At 40.5% G+C, this 16,614-nt stretch overlaps 1 protein-coding gene across 1 annotated transcript; it reads right to left on the bottom strand.

Annotated features, from left to right (window-relative positions):
- Positions 1–209: 209 nt before the first annotated feature.
- Positions 210–10,989, bottom strand: wrap53 (WD repeat containing, antisense to TP53). Its single transcript, XM_062065384.1, has 5 exons — positions 10,914–10,989; positions 8,769–8,983; positions 2,649–2,752; positions 2,436–2,579; positions 210–2,366 (listed from the first exon to the last, which is right to left on the bottom strand). The coding sequence occupies exons 2-5, from the start codon at positions 8,859–8,861 to the stop codon at positions 2,129–2,131; spliced, it is 579 nt and encodes a 192-aa protein (XP_061921368.1). The 5' UTR covers positions 8,862–8,983; positions 10,914–10,989; the 3' UTR covers positions 210–2,128.
- Between the last annotated feature and the right edge of the window lie 5,625 nt (positions 10,990–16,614).

Below are 16,614 nucleotides of genomic sequence, written 5' to 3'. Positions count from 1 at the left end.
GTGTGTGTGTGTGTGCTAGGTGTTGTATGGTGAAGCTCAGGGCCAGACTGATGCTGAAGGATAACGATGTGTAGCTGAGATTTATCAGTGATGAGGATGCTGCTGTACTCAAACACACACACACACACACACACACACACACACACACACACGGATGTAGGAGGAGTATTACAGAAGGAAAGGCGAGGAGTTGTTGCAACTTGTGATGTGCAGATCACACACTGGTAGCAGACTCTGACACACACACATTTATTTAGACACACAATATGCTTACCATATAACACATTTAACTGGCATGCAATACAAAAAGTTGTCAAAAGACCTCATGGATAAGATGGTAGACCTGCACCAGACTGGACGGTCAGTTTGAAGCTTGGTGAGAAAGAGATCTGCACTATTGATGCTGCAGTTGACAAGTGGAAGAAATACAAGATAGCGGTGAATCCCTTTCATTCCATGCAAGACTTGACCTGGTGGGGTCAAAAATAATTGAACCTTCAGGCCTCAGCCAGAACACTGAAGAACGGTATTGGATGGGTCTTTCAGTATGACCAAAAAATATATATATTTGTAAGTTTCTAAATCAACATGGCATCCATTTTCTATACAGTTTACCAATGGAGTCACTGATAAGCTGGGGCATATCCCAGCTGACCTAACCCTTATATGTCCATGCAAGCGTACAGGAATATATCTACATGAGTGTGTCTCTACAGTAATTAAGCAGCTTAATCAATTTTAAACTTAGAAACAAATTAATAATTTGACATGTTGAATAAAAACCACTGTACTAATGGCCACTATCATTAAAGACATAATATACATACAAAATTGTTACATACTTAAATAATAGCTTTTTTACATTTTCAGGAAAAAAGCATATTTTTGATTTATTTTTAATACATGAACATGTCCCATTAGACAAACTTGCTAAAAATATCAAGCTATTAAGCAAAACTGTGTTTTTACATTTTATAGATTTTGTTTAAAACTCTGTCTTGGGTGTATTGTGCTTCTGTGCCTAATATTGCGCATATTGAACCCCAAGGTCGCTGCGGCGGGAAATTTGGGAATTCCGAGCAGAATTTATATTTTGCAACTTGTGAAGGCTAAAATGAACTTCCTCTCTAAAAAAGGAGCAATAAAACATTTGGCATTGAAAAGGACAGAACATAGCAAACAGTCGTTGATCTTTTATTACACTTTTGTCTTAATTTTTTGGTCCTCCCTGTTGTCTTTGTACCTGCTATTCCCTTCTGAGGCGGAGACGGTCGCTAAGCAACAGGCACCACAGAAGTGCAGCTCTCCATCTAGATGGGTATTGCACCCCTCCCTCCCCTCGTCCCTTTGCCTGCATCCCTGTGGCTCTCAGGCATCTGCTTTCACCAAACAAAGGTGGACACACGTCTTCAATAAAGAGGGACACCAGTTTGTCAACAGATTTGCCTTTTTTTATATACTGTAAATACATAGGAGAGCTGTCACAGCGCCACCTGTGGCATATATTTAAGACATCAGCGCTGTTTTGTGATAAAACAGTTCATACTTTGTCAAAAATCTAACTTTAGGCCATATTCACATGATACCAGATGTACTGCAAGTGCACTGTTTGTAATTATTATTTGATTATTGCTTTAGCAAGCCAGTCAATGTGTGAAATGCCTCTTTAAAGGGACCTTTCTCTGACTTCTGATTAGCTAAAATGCTTTTCCAATAAGGGAGTGTGCTTACTTATGGATACACTCCTAAATATGGGGCACAAACAGCAAACATGGCCGTGTACAGTATGTGTGGATTCAGACTGTGGGCTTACACATACTGTATGTGGTGTTCTTACATCCATCCATCCGTTTACTACCGCTTGTTCCTCTCAGGGTAGCGGGACTTCCTTACAAAAATAAAGAAGGTTCACTTGTGGTTTAGAATGTCTTAAAACTCTAACATAACTAACATGAGGTGTTGCTAAGAACAAAAAAGATGTTTGGCATTTTACATACATACAAAAAACTTGAATAAAAAAATAATCTGTTTCTCATAAAAGTCGTCATGTGCATCCCTATTGAAGGACGCTTACCCGCTTTCTAATTGGCACGGGCTGTTGTGCACAAAACGTTGACCTCTGCCCGTCTCAGGCATCCGCTACTGTCACACTCTGCTCCCGCTGCTCCTCTGAGGCGGAGCCACATGGTCCCGCCCACCACAGGCACAGCCTGTTGTCTTGGCGGCTTGCCTGTGGTGAAGTGGCGGCGGAGATGGCAGTGTCGCGGCCCTCGTCGTCAGAGGACGAGTCAGTCTCGTTTTCACTGGGCCAGGGGAACTGCCGCTGACCGCTGGAGGTGGCGAGGAGCGGCATGAAGGGATGGATGCTAGACAGGAGGCGAGAGGAGGTGTTGACATTGATTGAATGTACTTGTGTTGTTGTAATGACGCAATACCTGATTCCGTTGGTGCAGTCCCAATTGGCCTGGAACCTGAGCTGAGGCTGGAGTAGCTCCTCACTGCCACTGGGCGCCGTCACGCTGGTGTCCCACATTGATAGAATGCCTTCTGTGTCCCCACTCAGCAGGTACCTCCCCGACCTGAGATGGCATTTAATGTACTCAGAAGGAGCTTGAGGGCGGAGTCAAGGTGGGGAAATTTGCACTTACGAATCGAGGTCAAAGTAGATGCGCTGATTGGTCGCCACGTTCCGCTTGAGGGAGAACACCACTTGACCCGGCTCTCGAATGTCCCAGCACAGAATCTCTGGATCCTGTCAGAGGTAACATTGGTGTAATGCTTCAATTACCTGCCGAGTCACTGCGTGCCGGTTCTCTAATTAGTGCCAGATCAAGAAAAAACACTTACATTAAAAAAGTACTTCTGATTTTGATTAACAGCAGTGGCACAAGATGGCAGTAGCTGCGATTTAAGTATTGTGAGCAGTTAACGTTCATCTAGCTCTCTATGCGCTTTTAAAATGTTGCTGCTCAGCTGTCAAATATGGTCAACAATCATGTGCGTTCCACTTAATAAACTCCTCGGCTATGTTAATGTTGACATAGCAATTTGCCAACTTTACCAACATTGGTTCTGCTGTGGTTGTTGTGTTGTTCATGCATGACTATTTGGTCAAAGACGGCCTTTTGTTTTCCCTTCCGCTTCAGCATGCACTCCAAAATTATAATTAAATGGCACCTATGATGACTTCCTTGTGGTCTAGGTCCGTGATTTTGAACCTTTTTTAAGCCAAGGCACATTTTTTGTGTTGAAAAATCCGGAGGAACACCACCAGCAGAAATCATTAAAAAATGAAACTCAATTGACAGTAAAAAATCGTTGTCGCAATTGTTGGATATGACTTCCGAAAGGGACAAGCAGTAGAAAATGGATGGATGGATGGACTTTAAACCATAACCAACCATGCATCACTATAGCTCTTGTCTCAAAGTAGGTGTACTGTCATGACCTGTCACATCACGCCGTGACTTATTTTGAGTTTTTTGCTGTTTTCCTGCGTGTAGTGTATTAGTTCATGTCTTGCGCTCCTATTTTGGTGGCTGTTTCTCTTTTTTTGGTATTTTCCTGTAGCAGTTTCATGTCTTCCTTTGAGCGATATTTCCCACATGTACTTTGTTTTAGCAATCAAGAATATTTCAGTTGTTTTTATCCTTCTTTGTGGGGACATTGTTGATTGTCATGTCATGTTCGGATGTACATTGTGGACGCCGTCTTTGCTCCACAGTAAGTCCTTTTTTTTAATTTTTTTTTTTTATAATGTCCTGCCCAGCTTCTTGGGCAAATCATATAGCAGATGTAGATGCCCATATCGGCTGTTCAGATTTACTTTACAAAAGAGAAGTGTAGGATACTTCTCTTGTTGCCTTACTTGTATTTTGACTTTATTAAATGTATTTATATTATCATTTGGTGAAGCCGGGCCGGAGCAGGAGGGGATAGAAAGAGAGAAAAAGGAAGACAGAGGGGGGAATTGTGGGGACAAAAGGGGGATTAGACAGAGAGACAAAAACAACAACAGCAAACACAACAACAACAACAACAACAACAGAGCAACATCAGCAAATACGACATGTACAAATATGATGGTAGAAGTAATAGCAAACAAGCAGTTAGCGAAAATAAAAATAAAAATACAGAAATGACAATGAGCATTATTACACTAAAAATGGAGCAGTATAATTACCAATAGAAATAGTGCTATTGATAATAAACAATACCAATACTTTACCTTTATTATCAACAATACAATTGTTCAAATGCAACAATACATATACGTAATGATAACTTGAGATACGAAAGAATGCAGAAAAATGGAGGGGAAGAAAGAGAAGCAACCTACATTAACCTTGTAGATTTTATAGTAACAATAGGTTAAGCTTTGTCAGTGTGCCATGTGTTATACCCAGTTTACCCTAGGGCAACAACGTTAATATATGTTTGATGAAACGTGATTATGTGCATGAGTGTATGTGTGCATATGTACTTGTATATGTACAGTATGTGTATATGTGTGCTTGTACAGTGAATGTATATGTACAGTATGTGTATATGTGTGTACAGCGAATGTATATGTACAGTATGTGTATACAGTATGTGTGTTTGAACAGTGAATGTATATGTACAGTATGTGTATATGTGTGTTTGTACAGTGAATGTATATGTACAGTATATGTATGTGTGTGTTTGTACAGTGAATGTATATGTGTAGTATGTGTATGTGTGTGTTTGTACAGTGAGTGTATATGTACAGTATGTGTATATGTATGTTTTTACAGTGAATGTATATGTACAGTATGTGTATACAGTATGTTTGTATAATGAATGTGCGTGTGGATGTACGAACTTTGAGTGTGTAAATATGTACTGTATTTATTTGTATATGTATGTGGGAGCGTAGGTACCTATGTATGTCTGTATGTATGTGTGTGAGTATATGTGAATTTGCATGTACAATACATTTGACTCCCAGTGTGTGCGGGAGCCAGAGTACGGCCCCAGCCTCCCCGAGAGCCCATCCCACAAACAGTAGGTGTGGTGCCCAGGGAACCACAGTAAGTCTTTGCTGTCGTCCAGCATTCTATTTTTATTTACTTTGTAGCCAGTTCAGTTTTAGTTTTGTTCTGCATAGCATTCCCTAAGCTTCAATGCCTTTTCTTAGGGGCACTCACCTTTTGTTTATTTTTGGTTTAAGCATTAGACACCTTTTTACCTGCACACTGCCTCCCGCTGTTTCCGACATCTACAAAGCAATTAGCTACCGGGTGCCACCTGCTGATATGGAAGAGTATTACACGGTTACTCTGCCGAGCTCTAGACAGCACCGACACTCAACAACAACACATAATTCGCAGGCTATAATACTGGTTTGCAAAAAATATTTTTAACCCAAATAGGTGAAATTAGATAATCTCCCACGGCACACCAGACTGTATCTCTCACGGCACACCGCGGCACACTAGTGGTTGAAAAACACTGGTCTAGGTAATATGTATTGGATATGCTTGGTTTGGTGTAAATTATGCTCCCCAGTCACTTTTATAACCCATTGTTTGAGTCTGTCTGTGAAGTGTGTAGGTTTGTGGAGGAGTTCCCAGATTACAAATGGAATCACACCCTACCCTCTCTAAAAGTATCATAATTAATCTTATGAAAATATATACTCTTCAACATATATCTTGAAATCGTCGCCGCTATCCTTTTTCCAGACAAGATGAAAATAAACGTCATACAGATTCACTCGATCACAACATTATAAGCACACATGCACACTCTTCAATTGTTTCAGACTCTGCATAAAAAAGATGCTTTTCGCAACATTTATGTCACTGAATGTTGCACGTCTGCATTATTGTGCGCATGCCAAGATTAGATGAAAATATTACCTCATAGCCTGAAGCAGAGGAGCTTGACTTAATGTCCAAATAAGTACGTCCACCTCGACAATGTGACGTCACAACGTAGCCAGACTGCAAAACCACGCAAATAGAGGCCTCCAAGACTGCGTGCAAGCTCACAACAAAATGCATGAATCTTATGATTTGACACTTTGGCATTGTTTAACACAAGTATTCAACTATGTAAAGTTAATTAAAAGTAAAAAAAAGGACAACATTCACTATAGGTCCCCTTTAAAGTTGAACAACTAACTTGCTATACAGTATAAAACGCAGAGGGGTTTTGCAGTGCAGCCGACGGACTATTGCAGTCAACGGCTCATCAGCGAAATAACATTTTAAAAAATAAAAATAAATTACAAAATCTGCAAAAACTTGAAAGAAAAAAGCAAACAAAATGCAACGTACAGACAAATGTTACAAAAAAAGATTTGAAAAATATATGAAGAAAGAGGGCGGGCTGTCAAACGATTAAAATATTTAATCGTGATAATCGCATTGTCCATTGTTAAATCAAAATTAATCACAGATATACATCATTTTTCATCATTACTAAGTGTACTCTAGACCAGTGGTTCTCAAATGGGGGTATGCGTACCCCTGGGGGTACTTGAAGGTATGCCAAGGGGTACGTGAGATTTTTTTTAAATACTCTAAAAATAGCAACAATTAAAAAATCCTTTAGAAATATATTTATTGAATAATACTTCAACAAAATATGAATGTAAGTTTATAAACTGAACATCAAATCAAGTAGGCTATTCCATTCATTACAATTCAACAATGCAATATTCAGTGTTGACAGCTAGATTTTTTGTGGACATGTTCCATAAATATTGATGTTAAAGATTTCCTTTTTTGTGAAGAAATGTTTAGAATTAAGTTCATGAATCCAGATGGATCTCTGTTACAATCCCCAAAGAGGGCACTTTAAGTTGATGATTACTTCTAGAAGTAGAAATCTTTATTTATAATTGAATCACTTGTTTATTTTTCAACAAGTTTTAGTTATTTTTATATCTTTTTTTCCAAATAGTTCAAGAAAGACCACTACAAATGAGCAATATTTTGCATTGTTATACAATTTAATAAATCAGAAACTGATGACATAGTGCTGTATTTTACTTCTTTATCTCTTTTTTTCAACCAAAAATGCTTTGCGCTGATTAGGGGGTACTTGAATTTAAAAAAAATTCACAGGGGGTACATCACTGAAAAAAGGTTGAGAACCACTGCTCTAGACAGATAATTTTCAAGTTTTGACACTATGAACGGGAAATTATTTTGTTTAAATTAAATGTATTTTAAACTTTAAAAAATGGACAAACATGATTTAATGACAATAATTAAAAAAAAGCCTACTGTGTGTTGGTCTCTTGCCAGATTTTGTATTTTGTAGGATTACAGAATTTCTGTTCCTGCTTTAGGAGCACTTGCACTCAGAGGAGGAGCTACACTTCTATGTTTAAAGAACAGTTTCACGCAAAAATAACACAAAATGTGGATTGTTATGATCATGCTTTGATTGTCGAAGATGTTCGGTAATATCCATTAATCTATTTTCTACCGCTTGGCTCTTTTGTAGTCAAGGGGGGGCTGGAGTTTATCCCAGCTGTAATCTGTAATATTTCTACCCGAATAAATGCTTTTGATATTCTGTACATTACATGTTGTACAAGTTAATGGTCTTCATATTTCTGCATGGCAATGTTTGAACCTTCCCTATTGGTTATTAAAATGTAATATTCAGCCTGCTAATCATTCTGTTTTGAGTACTCGACCAGAACATGTTATAAAATAATTTACACATATTCCTCAACTGATGTACTAGCATTTCTTTAGGTGCAAATATCACAGAATAACTTTACAAAACATCTCTGACAAATAGGGATGGGCAACTTTCACATTTAAATCAATACGGTACTTCTGGTACTTGGGAATCGATACCGGTACTCAATGGTACCAGTTTTTGGTACTTTTTTGTGTGTTCATGTGGTAAATGTTTATTTGTTTTATTTATTTCTCTTTATCGATCGATCGATCATCAAATACCGGTACATCAAAACAATATCCAGTTATTTGTATATTACATTCTTGTAATTCTTTTGCAAAGTTCTTCAACATAAGAACACTAAACTACAACAATACAGTGTTATTTTCTTGGTATTGCACAAAATAAAACCTGGCTCCATGTACTCCTTTCTTTTTCCATTTGGAAAATATGTGCCGGGGGTCTATGGAGGCAATAAAATCTATTATTATTATTATGAATTAAGTTAAAAACAAATAAACACAAGAGGATGGAGTAAAAATAAAGCCCAATTGTTTTTTTCAAAAAGGTATTAAACTACAAATGAAAATAAAGAAAAAAACTTTACATTAGCATTACAAAGTACAGTACAAGTACAGCCAAATTACCCCCGCTACGGCACCGGCCGAGGGTAAAAAAGGACACGTGTGCGTTAATCGCCCGTTAAAAAAATGTGTGCCGTTATTGAAAATTAATAGTTAACGCGTTATTTTCGCGTAAACTTTGACAGCCCTAATAAAAAAACATAAAAGGCCACCCCTTTTGATTGCGGATATATGTGTGGACATTTGTGAAGTAACATCCTCTCCAATTGTTGCCTGCTTCTATTTAACATAAACCTTTTTGCAATTTATATAAATATAATTAGACCATTTACTTTGTTTTACGTTTGTGGTGTGGATTTCAGTTTGTATAATTCAATCCAACAATGTTTATTAATATGCTACATGACAATACAAATATTAAAAACACCACCAAAAAACTACAGTAAATCCACAGTATAACAAATGTGGCAAAGGCCAGTGAGCCTGATTATGTTGCAGAATTTGGCCATGTGTACGTACCTTGCGCCCGCCCGTGTACAGGTAGTTGCCGTCGGGCGAGAAGAGCAGGTGGGTTATCCCCCCATGGTGGTGGGCGGGCAGCAAAGTCAGCATGGTGCCGTCCTGGCACGAGTAGAGGGCCGTGCAGCGTGAGTACGAGCCACAGGCATAGAGCGACTGGCAGAGGCTGAAGGCGATGCAGGAGATGATGCCGTTCTGGCCGCTCTGCTTCTTCACTGCAGAGAGAAAGTCACATATCACACACCAGGCAAAGCTTTGTTTCTATTTAGCAATTAGCCTTACGCTAACCGCTCATGAGGAGCCTTTTAGCATGTGTTTTGGCAGAAAGGCAGAGGTTTATTATCATTATCATGAGTCAACAGAGCCAAAAACAAGAGTGACAGTGGCTCACTTCATAAAAAAGAAAATCGGACCGTAACCAAAGAGATTCCGCATCATTAGTGGGAAAAAGATAAACCCTCAAAATTGTGTGAAGTGCATGCAAAACCATTTAAATGCCCTTTTTTGTTGTGCGGAACTAAAAACCAAACAAAACAAGTTTGTTGTTCTTGGCTCGTTTTAGGGTACGCTGTCAAAATGATTCTCGTCATATTCGTCTTGTTAACTCTAAGGCACTTTTGCCCCTGAACGCAGCACGCCAACGCCTTCTTAAAAGTCCTTAAACGACACCAAGCAGATGCTGTGCGCAAAATTGCAAATTCATTGTTTGTTTTAACAACCTTTGCTGCAACACTGGATTTTTGCATAAAAAAAGATACATTGCTAGACATCTGCCAAGGCCACAAAAACAAAACAGTTTTATTTCAAAATGAGGGCCGTTGGCTGACCTATGGTGGGCCGCTCCTCGCAGACTCGCCCTGGTCGGTCCGTGTAGAAGACGCGGACAGTTTTGTCAAAGCCGCAATAGAGCTGCGAGCCGTCGGGGGAAAAGCATAGCGAGTGGGCGGCCGTCAGCTCATCCAGGTGGTTGTAGGGCCGGAAGCTGGCTCGCACTTCCCCGTAGAAGGCATCCCAGATGTGGACCGGGTTGTCACGGCTACTGCTGGCCAGACTGTGGATGTCATATGTTTAGTTGTCAGTTAATGTTACACTACATAAAATATTTACAAACTTGTTTCACCTTTAAATCATTTATCGGAGTACAACGATGTTTTAGAATAGTAAAAGTATAGTCACTATATTGTCCTCTAATGGTTCCTGCTCAGCTTGACTTTGTTAAATTAGAGCGTTACAAAAAATGTATTTATCGAAAACTTATACATTGATACAAAAAGGTTACACTCATGTATTCATCGTGACCAGGCGCACATCCACCTGAACCTATCATTCCAAATCCCCAGACGGTCAACCTCGCTTATTTAATTCTAATTGTGGGGCGCCAAACAAATGACTGAACATAAACGCCGCTCAATGAGAGCGAGGAAAATTAGCTGAGACGCTACTGCAGCTTTATTTCAGAGCCGGCAAGCAGCCAATTATAAATCGCTGGACTGCTGTTGCTTGCCTGGAGCGATGCCCGGAACCTGGCCCGAAATCGCACAGCCGTAACACAGGCTTGAATCCCCTCTGTATCAGCAACAAACTAAAGCCAGCTGACGAAGAAGTACACAACTGTGAATTTAAAAAAAGAAGGTTAAAAGGATTAAAAGATGTGCGACCACTGGGGCGGCCTCGCAGGAGCGTCTCTCTCTTGATACGTACAACTCAGCAGATAAAGACGACCTCCTATCAGCTTCTTTTCAGTTGCCTCATCTCTAAGACAGACATGTCTGTGTGCCATCTTGGTGGGTGAGCAAACCCTAAACTCACTCCCGTGTCCGGTAACTAAAGAAGGTCTTGGAAGTGGTGTGTGCGTGACAAATTGACCTGAGCTCACCGACATGTCCTTAGCCTCCCCCCAGCTACATATGCACTGATGTCATAAAAACTTTGCAAAAGAAAAAGTCCAAGCACGGCAAGACCGACAAGGTTCTTTCAGTACAAAGACGAAGCTCCATTTGCGGGCTGACTCATGCTGAAAAAGTGAGGCAGACAAAACAAAGGCCAAAACTTTGACGGTCCTAACGAGGTCTAACAGCTTTTCTCAGCACAAACGCATCAACTGCGTCTCACCATTTGAGAGCTAAAATCACACAATGCACTCACAAGCAGGAGTCTGGGTCCATCGAGTTCATTTTGGGGTACCAGCAGTAGTCGTAGATAGTGTCTCCTTCTGCCATCCTCAGCACTGGACTCTGTTAATGAAAGAACAAATATCACTTTGATAGCCAGAGATCTTATTGTGCTTTGTACAACAGAAATGCACGTTTGAGAGCTGTTACTAATATTTTGGTTAGCCTATTCAGAGGGTCCTAATGTCAAATAAATACAAAGCAGTAAACAACAGTACTTTGTTTCCCGCTGCAACAGCTTGCAACATTAACGATGGCCTGATAGGACACCAGAGACATTCCAAAGGCCCAATAAGGCCTTTAATTTAAGACGAGATATTCGCATTCTAATTTACAGAAAGGTTTACTCACAAGAACGATTTGAACAGTCTATCATTTTATGGTAGGATTAGAGAATGGAAAAACTAAATTCAGAAAAAGGTTATAAAATGTATTTGTATTTGATTGAGGTAAATACGTATTTGAACCCACCCAGGATGCATTCTGACCTAAACACAGCAGTAAATGAGTCCTTTCCATTTAGGAAAGTACCCCTGATAGCAAATTTTAATGTGGACAAAAGACACCTGTCATAGAGACACTCTCTTCCACTCAAATCTCTCTACCACCATGGGAAAGAAAAAAAAGCTGTCAAAGGACAATATTGTAGACCTGCACAAAACTAGAATGGGTTAGAAGACCATCAGCAAGAAGCTTGGTGACACTATTGGCACAATAATTCAGAAATAGAGGGACTATAAAAGAACAGTCAATCGCCACAATAGCAGGTGCATCTCTATACATTAAAACATTGTGCAAAAGTTATTTGATTTTAGGAAATCACTTCGAAATAAAAGAGTAAGTAAAGGCTCAGTTCATTTGCTGATTAGACCACGAAGTCGTACTGTTGGAGCAAAAATTGTACCATGTTTTTTTATTGCATGATTTCATTTTCATTACCTTGTTTGGTCAGTAGAGGGTGCTATGGGTAAATACGAAGTTAAAATGGTGACTGATGTTTTCAGGTGAAGCTACCTGAAAGAAAGCTACAGTCTTTTGCCTGCTGTGGTGGGAAAGTAAATTGGATGTCAACAAGTGTGTGCACTGGATTTGATTCGTAGATTTTTATGCATTGTCACAAAGGCTAGAAATTTGATTTAAACTATACTATACATCAGGTTGTCTATGATTGACTTTACAGCTTTTCAAGCATCACGTCAAGACTTCGGCAGGAAGTATTGTCCGTGTTTAAGCCAAAGAACAGGACACTACAGAGTTTCCCCGGATTGCCAATGGAAATGGGGAGGTGGGACATGGTGTGGGTGTGGCCAATATGACATTGCGACATTGCATACATTTTCTTTAAAAAAGGCTAAACAAATGTTATATACGTGTGTTATTTGTTATTAGTATATGTTTTCTTATATAGTTTTACTCTATGTTTCAAATATTGCTGCTTATTGTACAATCTAACACAGGCTGTAATATAACCTGCCCTCTCTAAATGTTGGAATGTAGTTTGCCAAATATGTAAGGAGTCCTTTGAACCCCCCGGGAGCACGGTGCAAGGTCAGGGGGGGCGCGTAACCTCGGGGAACATGCTTTTTTTGCTGTACCAGAATATGATGAGCGTATGTTGCACTTGGCTTCACTGTAACCACGGTGGGGGACGAGGAAAGACTGGTGTGTTGTTTCCTTTATTTTTGATCAGCTTAAAATGTTATGCAGAGGTATTGTCATAACAAATTTATCGACAAAATATACTATTTTTAGTCATGGTGGAGAGTGTGTGTGTGTGTGTGTGGGGGGGGGGGGGTATTTTCTTCTTCCTATGGGGGGCGTAACAGAAAATGTTTGACAAGCACATAAACGAACATGCATATTTTTGGAATTTGGGGGGAAGCCGGAGTACCCGGCGAAAACCTACACATGCACCGCGAGAACATGCAAACTCCACACAAAGGAGTCCAAACAGAGGATCGAAAACGCACACGCCGTAAAGTTACACGTTTTTGTCGATAATAATGTCAAAATTAGAGTAGTTTTCACAGGCTTAAACAAGAACTGCATTATTTACTTGAAGTACCTTTCTCTTGAACTTCCTCTCCTTGTATTATCTATTTATTTATTGTCCTGTCGAGCCACTTAGGCAAATCATATTGTTGATGTAGATGTGCATATCTGCTGTACAGATTTACTGAACAATAGAGAAGTGTGGGATACTTTTCTTGCTGCCTTATTTGTATTTAACTTTGTTAGATGGATTTATTTATTGTTTGGCACAGCCGGGCCGGAGCAGGAGGGGATAGAAAGAAGAAAACAAGAAGACAGAGGAGGAAATTGCGGGGACAGGAGGGGGTGATAAGACAGAGACAACAACAACAAAAACTGAACAACATCAGCAAACACGATATATAGAAATATGATTCGAAAAATTATAGCAAAGAAGCAGTTACCGGTAGTGAAGTAAATATTATTAACAATGAACATTATTGCAGCACAAAAGGAGCAATACAAATACCAAAAAAAATAGCACTATTGATAATGAATAACAATATTTACTTCTATTATCAACAATACAATTGTTTCAAATGCAACAATACATATATGTAATAAAAACTTGAATTAAAAAAAAAAAAGAAAACAGATAAACTGAGGGGACCTTGTAGATTGATATAGTGAAATATAGTAAAAATAATAATAGTAATCCCCACCTTCTACCTTCCTAGTCACGTCCGTTGTGTCCTTGGGCAAGACACTTCACCCTTTGCCTCTGATGGCTGCTGGTTAGCACCTTGCATGGCAGCTCCCGCCATCAGTGTGTAAATGTGTGTGTGAATGGGTAAATGTGGAAATACTGTCAAAGCGCTTTGAGTACCTTGAAGGTAGAAAAGCGCTATACAAGTATAACCCATTTATCATTTATTATTTATTTAAAAATAGGTTCAGCTTTATCAGTGTGCCTTGGCAAAACATTAATATATGTCTCTCCTTATTTTTGCTCAGTGGTTATAGAGTGTCCGCCCTGAGATCGGTAGGTCATGAGTTCAAACCCCGGCCGAGTCATACCAAAGACTATGAAAAATGCTTGGCAGTCAGCATCAAGGGTTGGAATTGGGGGTTAAATTACCAAAATTACTCTCGGGCGCGGCCACCGCTGCTGCTCACTGCTCCGCTCACCTCCCAGGGGGTGAACAAGGGGATGGGTCAAATGCAGAGGTTAATTTCACCACATCTAGTGTGTGTGTGACAATCATTGGTACTTTTTTTTTTTTACTTTAACACCGTTTCAGGCTCGATTAAGTGCGTGACCAGCAGTAGCACTGACGCGGACAGGTGATTCAGAAACACATTTTTCAAAATAAAGCATAGAGTAACATTTTTTATAATGTTATTCAAACTAATTATGGCTAATAATAACTAAATGATAAACTATATACAGTATGTCCATTAATACAATATACTACTTAAATGTGTTTTTCATGTAAAAAATACCCCTAATTTTTAAGGTGTGGAGGCTTTTTTTTGCAGTGGCGGTGTTCCACATTCAAGTCCATACATGGGAAACCCTGCACGATATTAAGTCAGAAGACTATAGCTTTCAGACAATTAACCAGTTTACCTGTAGTACTAACCAAACAAGGTAATGAAAGTAACACTATCGGTAACAAAAATAGAGATAAGAATAGAATAGAAAGTACTTTACTGGGGGAAATTCAGCACCACAGTTTGCTCACAATAGACAATAATAATAATAAATAATATAATATATTATTTATATAATATATAAATAATATAAATATATTCCACATTTAAGTGCAGTCAAGGAACATATGCATTATACAGTCTGATGGCTGTCGGTATGAAGGACCTCCTGTGTCGTTCCGTGTTGCATTTTGGGAGTCTGAGCCTTCCACTGAACGTGCTCATTCTCTCCGCAAGGTCCGAGTGTAGTGGGTGGGAGGTGTTGTCCATAATGGCTAGGAGCTTTGCTAGACTTCTCCTCTCTGACAACACCGTCAAAGAGTCTAGCTCCATTCCCACCACGTTACTGGCCTTCTCTACCAACTTGTCCAGTCTGTTTGCGTCCCTGGCTCTCAGCCCGCTGCCCCAGCAGGCCACGGCGTACAAGAAGGCGCCCGCCACCACCGACTCGTAGAACATCTTCATCATATTTGTACAGACGTTGAAGGATCCTAGCCTCCCTTCTTGTAGAGTACCTCAGCGTGTTTTGACCCATTCAGCTTGTCGTCGATGTGTACTCCGAGGTATTTATAATCCTCAACCATGTCCACATCGACCCCCCTGATGGAAACAGGGGTCGCCGGAGTACTTCTCCTCCTTCCCAGGTCCACAACCAGCTCCTTGGTCTTCGTCACATTAAGCTGGAGGTGGTTCTTCCCACTCCATGTGACAAAGTCCTCCACCAGTGCCCTGTATTCCTCATCATCACCATCCTCAATACATCCCACTATTGCAGAGTCATCAGAAAACTTCTGAAGGTGGCAGGACTCTGAGTGATAGTGGAAATCGGTGGTGTAGATGAAGAGGAAGGGGGAGAGGACTGTGCCCTGCGGGGCCCCGGTGTTGCTGACCAGCCTGTCAGACACACAGTCCTGCAGTCACACGTACTGTGGTCTGTCAGTCATCAACAACCCAGGACACCAAGGGGGCCTCCACCTGCATCGTCTCCAACTTCACACCCAGCAGCCCAGGCCGTATGGTATCGAAAGCACTGGAGAAGTCAAAAAACATGACCCTCACACTGCTCGCAGGCTTGTCTAGGTGGGTGTGGGCTCGGTTCAGCAGGTAGATGACTGCGTACTCCACTCCCAGTCGGGGCTGGTAGGCGAATTGGAGTGGGTCCAGGTGGGGCTTGACCTTAGGGCGGACTTGTTCAAGGACCAACCTCTCCATGGTCTTCATGATATGGGAGGTTAGAGCCACCGGCCTGTAGTCCTTCGACGTGCTGGGTCGCGTGCACTTGGGGATGGGGACCATGCATGATGTTTTCCACAGTGTGTGGACTTTCTGCAGCCTAAGGCTCATGTTGAAGATGTGCTGGAGCACACCACACAGCTGTGGGGCGCAGGCTTTGAGCACCATGGGGCTCACACCGTCAGGACCCGCGGCCTTGCCTGTGTGTAACACAGTGGTACTTCAAGATTGCCCCAACTTAAGGGTGTTTTGAGACAAGAGCTATCTTTTTGCTAATTGTTATGCTTTAAGTTGCAAGTAAAAGGTTTGGTTACAAACACCCCCACCATTAGTTGGCGTAGTAAATGCCAGTGAACCCCGAAACAGCTGCCCAAAACATTTGGTCTTACACTCTAGCATTAGCTTATAGCTACAGATCACAGGGTTTCCACTTGATGTGTTTGATTGTGGCGGTGCGCCACGGCAATATATTAGCCGCCACACCTTACAAATTAGTATCACTATTCTTTATTTATTTTAAATTGCCTTTCAAATGTCTATTCTTGGTGTTGGATTTTATCAAATAAATGTCCCCCAAAAATGCGATTTATACTCCAGTACGACGTATATATGTTTTTTTCCTTCTTTATTGTGCATTTTTGGCCGGTGCGACGTATACTCCGGAGCGACTTAATAGTCCGAAAAATACGGTATCATAGCAAATGATGTGAAGACGTCAAATTGACCACCCCCCTCTGAACCACGCCCCCACCGCCACA

This window comes from Entelurus aequoreus, linkage group LG12 (assembly GCF_033978785.1).
Source record: "Entelurus aequoreus isolate RoL-2023_Sb linkage group LG12, RoL_Eaeq_v1.1, whole genome shotgun sequence".
NCBI lineage: Eukaryota > Metazoa > Chordata > Actinopteri > Syngnathiformes > Syngnathidae > Entelurus > Entelurus aequoreus.
The sequence above is the reverse complement of the archived record's forward strand: the minus strand, read 5'-3'. Positions and strand labels throughout refer to the sequence as shown.